The sequence below is a fragment of the Sapajus apella genome, unplaced genomic scaffold (assembly GCF_009761245.1).
Source record: "Sapajus apella isolate SASKATOON/1434 unplaced genomic scaffold, GSC_monkey_1.0 scaffold751, whole genome shotgun sequence".
Classification (NCBI taxonomy): domain Eukaryota; kingdom Metazoa; phylum Chordata; class Mammalia; order Primates; family Cebidae; genus Sapajus; species Sapajus apella.
Window position 1 is genome coordinate 16621 of NW_022437677.1, and position 12918 is coordinate 29538.

The 12918-nt window shown below is 54.1% G+C and overlaps 1 protein-coding gene across 1 annotated transcript; it reads left to right on the top strand.

Annotated features, from left to right (window-relative positions):
• The first annotated feature begins 3486 nt into the window (after positions 1-3486).
• Positions 3487-12469, top strand: LOC116546304 (leucine-rich repeat-containing protein 43-like). The gene is made up of 7 exons (XM_032272613.1): positions 3487-3520; positions 3629-3840; positions 4781-5041; positions 6754-6864; positions 8230-8369; positions 10599-10837; positions 12156-12469. The coding sequence occupies exons 1-7, from the start codon at positions 3487-3489 to the stop codon at positions 12422-12424; spliced, it is 1266 nt and encodes a 421-aa protein (XP_032128504.1). The 3' UTR covers positions 12425-12469.
• Positions 12470-12918: the final 449 nt, after the last annotated feature.

Below are 12918 nucleotides of genomic sequence, written 5' to 3' on the forward strand. Positions count from 1 at the left end.
TGCCTGAACCCAGGAGGCGGAGGTTGCGGTGAGCTGAGATCGTGCCATTGCACTCCAGCCTGGGTAACAAGAGCAAGACTCCATCTCAAAAAAAAAAAAAAAAAAAAATTCTGCTATGTTGCCCAGGCTGGTCTTGAATTGGGCTCAAGCAATCCACCCACCTTGGCTTTCCAAAGTGCTGGGGCTGCAGGTGTGAACCACACACCCAGCCTAATTCAGTTTTGTTTGTTTGTTTTTGATACTGAGTCTCACTCTCATTCAGGCTGGAGTAAAGTGGCCCAATCTCAACTCACTGCAACCTCCACCTCCTGGGTTCAAGGGGTTCTCCTGCCTCAGCCTCCGGAGTATCTGGGATTACAGATGCCCGCCACCACGCATGGCTAATTTTTGTATTTTTGGTAGAGACAGGGTTTCGCCATGTTGGCCAAGCTGGTCTTCAACTCCAGAGCTCAAGAGATTAGCCTGCCTCGGCCTCCCAAAGTGCTGGGATTTGGCCTCCCAGGTGCGAGCCACACGGCCAGCCTGATTCAGCTTTTGACACAGTGAATGAGAATGTTACGGAACGCTCAGCTGAAGACACACAGCAGGCCATTGGACGTGTGGACCTGAGCGTGAAGGAAGGAACTACCAACATAAATGTGGGTGCCATCAAGGTATTGTGGCAGATAAAACTGTAAGCCGGTAAGAGATGAGCAGTGTGAGGTATGGGAGTCAAGTGTGGAGCCCTGGGACATGCCTTCATTCACGGGACAAGGAGAAAATGATAATTTAGTCTAGAACATGTAGAAGGTGCTCTCATGAGAAAAAGAAGGCCAGGTGTGGTGGCTCACGCCTGTAATCCCCGCCCTTTGGGAGGCCGAGGTGAGCAGATCCCGAGGTCAAGAGATTGAGAACAGCCTGGCCAACAGGGTGAAACCCCGTCTCCACTAAAAATACAAAAACTAGTTGTGTGTGGTGGTGGGTGCCTGTAGTTCCAGTTACTCAGGAGGCTGAGGCAGGAGAATCACTTGAACCCGGGAGGTGGAGGCTGCAGAGAGCCAAGATCGCGCCGCTGCACTCCAGCCTGGTGACAGAGCAAGACACTGTCTCAAAAAAAATGACAGCGAGAAAAAGAAAAGCACCAGAAATACATGTTGTCATGGAATAAGATGAAAAGTAACTTTCAAGAAGGAGGAAATGGTTGACATCATCAAAAGCCATGAAGAGGTGAAATAAGATAAAGGCTGCAGAGATTCACTAGATTGGGCAACATGAGGTCACAGGAACTGTGCTAGGAGAGTTTGAATACGCTTTTGGTTTGGTATATTGTGGTGGTTTGGGAAGTAAGGAAAAAGTGAGCATAGGCCGGCTGTGGTGGCTCACGCTTGTAATCCCAGCACTTTGGGAGGCCAAGGCAGGCAGATCACTTGAGGACAGGAGTTTGAGACCATCTTGGCCAACATGATAAAGCCCCATCTCTACTAAAAATGCAAAAATTAGCCAGGCAAGGTGGTGAGCACCTGTAATTTCAGCTACTCGGGAGGCTTGAACCTGGGAGGCGGAGGCTGCAGAGGGCCGAGATTGTGCCATTGCACTCCAGTCCAGCGACACAGCAAGACTCCGTCTCAAAAAATAAATAAGGGAAAAAAAGGGAGCCTAGACCACTGTGTCAGGAAGCATGGATGAGAAGGAAGAGAAAAAGAGACAGGGGTGGCTGTAGGGGGACTTGGGATGAAGGGTGGAAGGGCTTCCTGGGGGGACCCTTCTGTGCACCTTGGGTTCTATGTACCACCCAGACCTGACCTCATCCCTGAGCTTCCTAACCAATGGCTGATTTGACAGACACCCATTGGCATCTGGACCTTAACTTGTTTCAGACAGAATGTGTGATTTCTCCTGAGTCTTGTCTTCCTTCGCTGCACATCGTCCACCTGTTGCTCCATCAAAATCCCAGGAGCCCCATCTGTGGTTCATCTCCTTGACTTATTTATATCAGTATGGACTCATAGATATTGATTTTATTCTTTGAGGGCTAGGCAGGGTGTCTCATGCCTATGATCCCAGCACTTTGGGAGGCCGAGGTGAGTGGATCACTTGAAGTCAGGAGTTCGGGACCAGCCTGGGCAACATGGTGAAACCCCATCTCTACTAAAAAATACGAAAACCTCAGCCAGGCATGGTGATGCGTGCCTGTAGTCCCAGCTACTCAGGAGGCTGAGGTGGAAGGACCACTTTAGCTTAGGAGGTCCAGGCTTCAGTGAGCTGCTATGATCACGCCACTGCACTGTAGCCTGGATGACAAAGTGAGACCTGTCCCCCAACCAAAAAAAACGATATTTTCTTCTTTGAAAGAAGATATGGTCATCTTTTTGCTTAAATCCCAGTTTTGGATAATTTTTCTAATAACAGTAAAGTTGTCCTGATACCGTTTAGTTAAAAAGAATGAGAGATGTTGATGTGTTCTTCCATGTCGGGGATGGGTCAGAGCGGCCAGAGTGGTGGGAAAAACTGTAGGAAAAGGACGCAAACCTACTGAAAAGTCAAAGGTTTTGCAGAGCCCTGGGGGGGAATAGCTGAAGGCAGCTGTTATCTAGCCCTGAGGCAGAGGGCGAGGAGTGAAGGGGGAAGTTATCTGATCAGGCTTGTCTGTTTGAAGTTGTCCAGGAACTGACCTTTGAACATCTACTGGTGAAGTTCCCTGAAACGGGAACAATAAGTGTTAATTACTTACAGATTGTGTTTGCTCCAGGCATTGGGCACTGTAGCTGCACTGGATGAAAGCGAGCAGCTCCAGCATCTGCAGCTGCCTCTCTGGCCACTAGAGCCAGGCAGTCCCCTTGCTGCCCTTACACTGCATACCCTGTGTCTGAGTACTCATTTCATCAGCCGGCCAGAGTCTGCGGGACAGACCCAGAACCTCCAAAATTCAGTTGTCAGAACCTGATGCCCAGTGTGATAGTATCAAGAGGTGGGGTCCTTTGAGAAGTGATTCAGTATGGGGGCTCCTCATGAATGGGATTAATGTCCTTACAGAAGGGGTTTCATGGGCACAGTGTGGGTTGCCTGACCTCAGGAGTTTGAGACCAACCTGGGCAACGTGGTGAAACTCCATCTCTACTAAAATACAAAAAATTAGCCGGAAGTGATCATGCACCTGTGATCCCAGCTACTCGGGATGCTGAGGCAGGAGAATCACTTCAACCTGGGAGACAGAGGTTGCAGTGAGTCGAGACTGGGCCCCTGCACTCCAGCCTGGACAACAGAGTAAGACTCCATCTGAATAAAATAAAATAAATAAAAAATAAAATGAGGTCTGAGTGCTTAAACAGTTATACAGGTGGACAGTGATAAAACCCCCGGCTGCAGGCTTAGAGACCCACCCTGGCACCCACTGGCTGGCTGGAGATGTTTGACCTTGGGGTTTCTTCTCTTTTCTCGATCTGTCAGATGGGTATAGGATGACTTTTGGTGGGGAGTGCTTGAGATGAGTTAAGAAACAGGTCAGCTATGGCGCTCACTGCCTGCGGGAGCTGCCACACCGGCAACCACCAGCTGTGATCCCATTTTACAGATGAGGGCAGAAGAGAAAACCCAGGTGGTTGGGGCCGAGCCGTCTGTGATCCGGGTGGGGGCCTTTTCCTCGCGGCAGGTGCGCGCACCTGGAGAGGCCCCGGGCCTCGCGCACGCGTCCTGGAGGTTGCCGGGCAACGCAGCCCCGCGGCCATGGAGGCGTCCTCGGAGTCCGAGTCTGAGGCCGGGCCTGGGACCCAGCGGCCCGGGACGGGGACCGTGAGCGCGGCCGTGCGCGAGCACCTGCGGAAGCTGTGTCTGCGCGAGTTCCCGTGCGGCGCGGGCAGCTGGGTGCGGGCGCCGGGGCCGGGGCTCTGGGGGCCTGGAGCGGCTGCAGGAGGGACGTGCCCGGGCGAGCGGGGTGGGCCGAGGGGCTGGGGCCTGGGATCTGCGCATTTTGGGGGCCGCCGACGTGGGGGCGGGTAGGGCTCGGGGGTGACGGCGAGGCCCGGGCTGTGGGTACTGCCTGGGGGAGCGCAGGGCCCGTCCTGAGCACATCAGCTGACCTGGGCCGGGGCTTCTCCCTGACTTGAAGACGCCAACACCCCAGATTTCCAGTGGGCAGGCTCCTTTTGGGGTGAAAACCTTTTGTTTTGGTCAAAGAGTTCTGCAACTTTTCCCAGCCTCCGAGCATGTAACGAGATCTCAAGGCCGCGTGAGAGGTCGCTCTGAGCCTGCAGCCTGTGACCTGGGGTCCAGGAGAAGGGGTCACCCCCCCATCCCGTCTCCAGAGTCCTAGACCCTTCCCTCCCGTGGCTTCAACCACGAGGGCAGCCCAGGTGTGGCCCCAGGAAGACCTCTTGCCCAGGCTGGAGTGCAGTGGCGTGATCTCAGCTCACTGCAACCTTCGCCTCCTGGTTCAGGCAATTCTCCTGCCTCAGCCTCCCCAGTAGCTGGCATTTCAGGCCTGTGTCACCACGCCCGGCTAATTTTTGTATTTTTAGTAGAGACAGGGTTTCTCCATGTTGCCCAGGCTGGTCTCAAACTCCTGACCTCAAGTGATCCTCCAGCTTCAGCCTCTCAAAGGAATGGGACGTTTTACTTATTTTGTATGTCCCCTCATCTATGGTTATATCCGTGGCTAATAATCCATCAGAATTATTGATTACTGTCTAGACTGCTAAACTCTTTATCCCCAATCTTCCAGTTTTACGATCTGTTCCGTTTTGAGAGTCTGGCATCCATAGGGGGCTGTGTCACACCTGGAGAAATCCCCTCTCTGCCACTGCAGAATAAGTCGAGATTTCTTCCTCAAACTTGGCGAACATGGAGGGAGCTGGTCCCCAGAGAGGAGGACGTGGTGAGCCCCGGGGAGGAGACGGTGGAGGCCCTGCTGGGCCTGGTCCGCAGCCCCCAATCCCCCTGGGCTCTGCTGAATGACTCCAACTCGGAAGACAGTTTCCTGAGAGAACTGGCCATCCGGAACCCACTGATGATCCGAGACGCCTTCTTCTACTCCTATTTCCGGTCCCTGCGGATGGTGGACAAGGAGGTGAGTGCCGGGCGTGGGGGGGTGGTGATGTTGGGGTGGCCGCTCCCCTAAGGGAGGTTGGGGGGAGGGCATCCTTCCCACAGCGCCTCTGGGGTCCTCCTCTGGGGGCTGGAGCCAAGGCCAGCCTGCCCTCCGTCTGCTTCATCTCCCTGGCTTGTGTGTCAGGCCCAGCCGGCTGCTCCGTCAGCCTTGTGTCTCTTCTTCCTTCACCCTTGACCACCATCTTCCATAGCTGAGTTCTGCAGTGGACCCAGCTGCAGAACTGGTTTTTCAAAGGGTCTGTTTTAGTTTTACTTCCTCTAAACCATGGGGGTCAGGGGAGGGGAGGGTTGGTGTAGTTCTAACTATTTTAATTTCTGTCACCAAAAAGCCACCTTTGTCTACATCGGTAGCAGAGCCCAGGCTGGGAGAGGTGGCTCCCTGGTGCTAATAATCGCAGCACTTTGGGAGGCTGAGGCAGGAGGTTCCTTTGAGTCTAGGTGTTAGAGACCAGCCTGGGCAACATAGTGGGACCCCGACTCTATAAAATTTTAAAATGTAGGCCAGGCACGGCAGCTCACGCCTGTAATCCCAGCACTTTGGGAGGCCAAGGCGGGCAGATCATGAGGTCAAGAGATCAAGACCATCCTGGCCAACATGGTGAAATCCCGTCTCTACTAAAAAATGCAAAAATTAGCTGGGCATGGTGGCGCGTGCCTGTAGTCCCAGCTACTCGGGAGGCTGAGGCAGGAGAATTGCTTGAACCCAGGTGGTGAAGATTGCAGTGAACCAAGATTCGGCCACTGCACTTCAGCCTGGCGCCTGGCGAAAAATCAAGACTCTGTCTCAAAAAAAAAAAAAAAAAAAAAATTTTAAATGTAGCCAGGTATGGTGGTGCATGCCTGTAGCCCCAGCTACTCAGATGCTGAGGCAGAAGGATCACTTGAGCTGGGGAGGTAGAGGCTGCAGTGATCATGATTGCACCATTGCACTCCAGCCTGGGTGACAGAATGAGATCGTGTCTCAAGCAAGCGTGAGACTCTGTCTCAATAAATAAATAAATCCAGCAAGCCAGCCCAAAAATTGCCTGGAAACTTGGCCTCAGCCTTCTGAAGCCTTGGCTTTCTTTTTCCAGAGCCACTAGGAAGCGACACAGCAATAGGGGACAAGTAGGTGACTGACTGGTAGCCGTTTGCCAGGGACTTCCAGTGTCCGTGCATAAAGTTTCGCGTCCTGGGAACAAACTTCTGTCCTGGGCAGACTGGCACATTGGTGACCCTGGAGGAGGAAGGTCTGGCTGGGAAGGGCCCCTGGTGTCTTTGAGGCCACAGGGAACTGAGAAGTCATGGATGAGTCACTGCAGCTTCTGGTCAGACCCTGCTCTGGGTGACTCCTGAAGACCTTGACTGACTTCAGTGCCCAGAGTTCCTTGTAGCTCTGGGGTAGACAGAAAGAAGACAGGTTCCTGCCCTCGTGGGCAGCTGATGGTCCGACAAAGGACACAGGTCATTGGCCTGGAAATCATGCACCACCTACAGTCAGAGGAAGGATAGAGGCTGGGAGGGGCTCTTGGATCCTGGCAGAACCATGCAGTGTGGGAACAGCCTCCGGGGAAGCAGCGGGTGGGAATGCAGGGCAGGCAACTCTGATGAAGGAGCCACTGTCTTTCTACTGTGGGCGGGGGCTCTGTGCTCCCTCACCCACCACAGCCCTCGGCTTCTCCCCTCTTCCAGGTGACCCTGGTGGATAAAGACCTCCTGAAATTTCTAAAGCTGGAGGAATTGGTACTGAGCGCCAATCGAATCAAGGAGGTGGAAGCTGCCAATCTGCCCCCCACACTTAAGGTGAAGGAACTTGGTCCGTGCCGAGTCTTTGGGCCAGCACTGCCCAGAGGTCTTGCCCTACCCTGCCCGGCATAGGTGTGGCCAGCGTGGGTGGAGGCTAGGACCCAGCTCCAGGCTTTTAAAATGGAGGTCACTTTCCTCAAAAAGTTCGTCATAGAATTACTGCAAGACCCAGCGCTTCAATTCCTAGGTGTATCCATGAAGGAACTGAAGACAGGGACGTAGCCAGAGTCTCGTCTTCCAGAGTTCAGAGCTGTGCTCCTCACCATAGCGGAAGGGTGGGCTCAACTCAAGTGTCTAAAAACAGATGAATGGATAAACAAACAAATGTGGTCAGGCCGGGCGTGGCGACTCATGCCAGTAATCCCAGCACTTTGGGAGGCCGAGGAGGGCGGATCACCTGAGGTCGGGAGTTTGAGACCAGCCTGGCCAACATGGCAAAATCCCATCTCTACTATTCAAAACTTAGCTGGGTGTGGTGTCGCATGCCTGTAATCCCACCTACCTGGGAGGCTGAGACAGGAGAATCGCTTGAACCTGGGAGGCAAGAGTTGCAGTGAGCCGAGATCGTGCCACTGCACTCCAGCCTGGTGGCAGAGTGAGACTCTGTCTCAAGAAAAAAAAGTCATCTCTCCGTACAATAGAATGCTATTCACTCATAGAAAGCAATGAAGTAGGCCTATAATCCCAGCGCTTTGGGAGGCCGAGGTGGGCAGACTGCCTGTTCTCAGGAGTTCCAGACCAGCCTGGGCAACATAGGGAAACTCATCTCTACAAAAATACAAAAATTAGCCCAGCATGGTGGCATGCTCCTGTAATCCCAGTTACTCAGGAGGCTGAGGCTGGAGAATCGCTTGAACCTGGGAGGCGGAGGCTGCAGTGAGCCAAGATTGCGCCATTGCACTCCAGCCTGGGTGACAGAGCAAGACTCCACCTCAAATAATAAACAATAAATAAATTAAAAAAAAAAAAAAAAAACAGCAACAACAAAAAAAATGGGTGAGGCTGTGGATAAGACCCACGAACCCGGAAGGTTAGTGCCGGGTTTATTCAGGATCCATCCAGGGGCCCTTTTGTGCTTCCCAGGGAAGCATCCCCATGGGTTGTGAAGGTGCCAGATGCTACGCAGCTTCCCCACCGCCCGTTCCAAATGTTGACGTGTCTTTCACGAAAGGAAAAGAAACTTCCCAAGACCTGCTGCAGGAATCTTTTCTTCCTGGGTCTTTCACAGGGAGGCCGGGTGGCGCCGGGGGGCCAGGTGTGAGTAATTTGTGATTCCTCCGAGTTTCTCAGGGCAGAAGGGCGGGCCTGCTCCTCACCGCTGACTCCTGCACGGTCGGCCCGGCCTTCTGTGTGGTCTCCCAGGTGCTGGAGCTCTATGGCAATGAGATCAGCAGCATGGAGTGTCTGTGCGCCCACCCACCCCCCCGCCTGCAGCACTTGGGATTAGGCCACAACAAACTTCTAGGCCCCTCGGAAAGTCTCCACATCACCGCTGACCACTGGTAACTCGGGAGCCCAGATGGAAAGAGAGAGGGAGGGAGTAAGTCTTAGGCTAGGGGCACTCCTTCCCAGCGGCCTGAGAACTCAGCTTTGCTGTTTTCTGTAACTCCCAGTTGGCTGCCAACTCCAGACCTTTGGTTTATTTCTCTGACCCAATAGCAAAATTCCACTGAGGCCCTGGGAAGGAGAACAAGAGGTGGTGGGTGTGAGGCAGAGCCTTTGCTTTGGTGCCATATTTTATTTTATTTAATTTATTTATTTATTTTTTTGAGTCGGAGTTTCACTCTTGTTACCCAGGCTGGAGTGCAATGGCGCGATCTCAGCTCACCGCAACCTCCGCCTCCTGGGTTCAGGCAATTCTCCTGCCTCAGCCTCCTGAGTAGCTGGGATTACAGGCGCGCACCACCATGCCCAGCTAATTTTTTGTATTTTTAGTAGAGACGGGGTTTCACCATGTTGACCGGGATGGTCTCCATCTCTTGACCTCGTGATCCACCCGCCTCGGCCTCCCAAAGTGCTGGGATTACAGGCGTGAGCCACCGCGCCCGGCCTGGTGCCATATTTTACTATTTATTTATTTATTTTTGAGATGGAGACTTACTCTGTTGCCCACGCTGGAGTGCTGTGGTGCGATCTCTGCTATGCAACCTCCACCTCCCGGGTTCAAGCAGTTCTCCTGCCTCAGCCTCCCAAGTAACTGGGACTACAGGCAACCACCACCACGCCTGGCTAATGTTTGTATTTTTAGTAGAGACGGGGCTTCACCATGTTGGCCAGGCTGGTCTCGAACTCCTGACCTCAAGTGATCCGCCCACCTTGGCCTCCCAAAGTCCTGGGATTACAGGTGTGAGCCACCTCACCCAGCCTGGTGCCATGTGTTAGAGCAGGGTTTCTCACCTTGGGCTCCGTTGGCATTGGAGTCCTGTCATTCCTTGCTGTGGTGCTGCCCTGGGCACGGCGGGATATTGAGCGGTGTCCCTGGTGTCCACCTGCAGAGCCAGGAGTACCTCCCTGCTAGTTGTGACAAGCAAAAATGTCTCCAGACAGAACCTAATGTCCCTTGAGCAGCAAAATCCCCCCATGTTGAGAACCACTGCCCTGGCACCAGGCCCTCCTAGCGCCAGGCGCCCCATCGCTATCAAAGGTTCAGGCTCCAGTCCCAGTGGATATTCACCATGGTCTCCTTGGTGGGCGAACGGTAGAAACCTTAACATCCTGGATCTGAGGGGCAGGAGGGGACCAGAGACCACCCAGAAAAGGCCATGAAAGGAAGCTGGGAGGGGAAGGCTTTGCAAAGCATGCTCTGAGATGTGCAGGACTTGAGCGGCTTGGCAGCATCTCCATGGTGCCCATTCACAACTCGGCAAGGGTGGACTGGGTAGAACCACCTCCCCTCTCTCCTTCCCCCAGGAACCTGGAGGGCACGCCGTTGGGGGGTCCAACCCTCCACACCCCTGCAGGGAAGGGAAGCTCCCTCTCTGACTGGATTCCTCTTCCTCCCCTTCTCTTCTGCTCTTAGGGGAAGGGCAAGGCGGGGCGCCTTACTGGGATTGGGAGAGGCTGTGCTGACCGAGACCCCTTGTGTTTTTCCTGTCTGTTCTCAGCTGAGATCAATTTGCTTTCCAGTTTGTGGCAGCAGGAAAGTCACCCTGCCCCTGCCCCTGCCCTGTGTCTTGGTCTGGCCGCAGGCCCCTCCCAGCCCCCTTGCCTCCTGGGGTCCCGCCCCAGTCTGGCTTTGAGATGCCATCTCCAGCTTCTAGACCGCCCAGCCCTCCAGCCTCTGGCTCCCTCCTCCCAGCCCCAAACGTCAACCCCATGCCTGCCCTGTCCAAGGCTTCCCCACGGTGGCTGTCCCCGGCTGTGCCACCCAGTCTGCTCGTAGTATTTGTGCAGAACCTCCTTGACGCACGCAGTGCACGAGGCTCCACGGGAGCTACTGTGAGGTTTGGCCAAGAAGAGGGGAGCCCTGTGAAGGGAGGTCGGTGGGGGCCAGTCATGAGGGGCATCCCTGTGGTTCTGACTGTGAGGGCAGCAGTGCTGTGGAGAGAGGAGACGAGAGGCAGGCACTCGTTCCCAGTGTGGGTTAACTTGGGTCAAGTTAACAGGACAGGGTGTGCAGCCCACGGATGGCAGAGTCCTCAGCCCCAGGCCCCCGTCTGTTTTGGCTGTAGGGCTGCTGGCCCCTGGTCACCTGGCTTCTTGACCCTTAGACAGTCCTGCTCACCTTCCAGGCCCAACCTTGTCTCCCTGGACCTGGGCTTCAACGACCTGACGGACCTGCAGAGCATGCTTGCCAGCCTGAGGACCCTCCGGCACCTGCGGCTGCTGGTGCTGCAGGGAAACCCGCTGGCCCTGGTGCCCTACTACCGCGGCCTCACTGTCGACAGCCTGGCCCAGCTCTGCGTGCTGGACGACATCACCGTGTCTCCCAACGAGAAGCATCTGTTCCGGGGCCTCAGCCTCAATGCCGGTGAGGGTGCCAGCGTGCAGGGAGGGGTGGCACGTGACAGCCCAGCCTCCGCCTGGCTGTGCCCTGCCCTCCTGGGTCTGTGCACCCATCTTTCCTGTAGCTCCCCATCTGACCCAGACCCTAGTCAGGTGTAGCCTCTCTTCCAGGTCAGACCTTTCCCCAGGCTTTGATTCCTGTGATTGGGATTTGGGGACAGAAGTGGTAGTGGGAGGCTGGGCGCAGTGGCTCACACCTGTAGTCGTAGCACTTTGGGAGGCTGAAGCGATCACTCTTTGGGATCCTTTGAAGTCAGGAGTTCAGCACTAGCCTGGCCAACAAGTATCTCGTCTCTACTAAAAATACAAAAATTAGCCGGGTATGGTGGCGGGTACCTGCAATCCCAGCTACTTGGGAGGCTGAGGCATGAGAATCTCTTGAACTCAGGAGGTGAAGGCTGCAATGAGCTGAGATAATGCCACTGCACTCCAGCCTGGGTGGCAGAATGAGACTCTGTCTCAAAAAAAAAAGTGGTGGGGGCAGATCACTTGAGCTGAGAGGCGGAGGCTGCAGTGAGCTATCATCTCACCACTGCACTCCTCCCTGGCCACAGAACAAGGCCCTGTCTCTTAAAAAAAAAAAAAAAAAAGCCGGGTACGGTGGCTCACACCTGTAATCTCAGCACATTGGGAGGCCGAGGAGGGCAGATCACCTGAGGTCGGGAGTTCAAAACCAGCCTGACCAACATGGAGAAACCCCATCTCTATTAAAAATACAAAATTAGCCAGGTATGGTGGTGTGTGCCTGTAATCTGAGCTACTCCGGAGGCTGAGGCAGGAGAATCACTTGAACCTGGGAGGTGGAGGTTGTAGTGAGCCGAGATCGCGCCACTTGCACTCCACCCTGGGCAACAAGAGCGAAACTCCATCTTAAAATAAAATAATAAAATAAAGTAACATATAGGGAGTTGGGACGGTTATTTCAATTAGCTTCTTCATCTCCCTGCTGGCTTGAGATCGCCCCCTTGTGGCCCATGCCACAAGGTGCACCGGAGGCTTCTCCAGGTCATAGTGACATGCTAGAGAACGCTAAGGTGACCTGCAGAGCAGCCCTCATCACTGCCATACACAGATCAGGAAACCAAGGCCAAAGAGGGGTGTGATGACACCCAAATCACTCCAAGTCAGCTTGCCAGAGTGGCACGTGAACCTGACTGCCCCACTAAGGCTCAGCCCTGAGTGGTGGAGAGAATCCGGGGACCCGTACCTTCCCGGCCCTCTCGTTTTCTGTCTGCCCACTTATATTCCACGGGCCCCTCTGTCCTGCCCATTCCTCTCTGCAGATCTCTTGGCACAGGAAGCACAGTTTGTGGTGACCATTGGAAACGTCAGGGGACTTCTGGACACCTCTCTCTTGGACCCGGAACCAGGGCCCGAAGGCCCTTTCATCACTTACAGCTATTACGTGACCTACGATTTTGTGAAAGACGAAGAAGGTGAAGCGAATGAGTACACGGACGTGCTGGCCGAGGTGCGCCCCGGGCTGTCCCCGGGAGTATGGGGGCCCTTGTGCAGGCTGAACTGCTTCGTGGACTCAGGAAAATCCTTTTAATTTATTTATTTATTAATTTATTGAGGCAGAGTCTTGCTCTGTCACTCAGGCTGGAGTGCAGTGGTGTGATCTTGGCTCACTGTAACTTCTGCCTCCCGGTTCAAGTGATTATCCTGCCTCAGCCTCCCCAGTAGCTGGGATTACAGTGCCCGTCACTACACCTGGCCAATTTTTATATTTTTAGTAGAGATGAGGTTTCACCATGTTGACCAGGCTGATTTTGAATTCCTGAATTCAAATGATCCTCGGCCTCCTGAAGTGCTGGGATTACAGGTGTGAGCCACCATGTCTGGCCAAGGAAAATCCTTTTTTGTGTTTTTTAGGATGGAGTCTCACTCTGTTACCCAGGCTGGAGTGCAGTGATATAATCTCAGCTCACTGCAACCTCCCAGGTTCAAGCGGTTCTCCTACCTCAGCCTCCTGAGTAGCTGGGATTACAGGCGTTGGCTACCACACCCAGCCAATTTTTGTATTTTTAGTAGAGATGGGGGTTT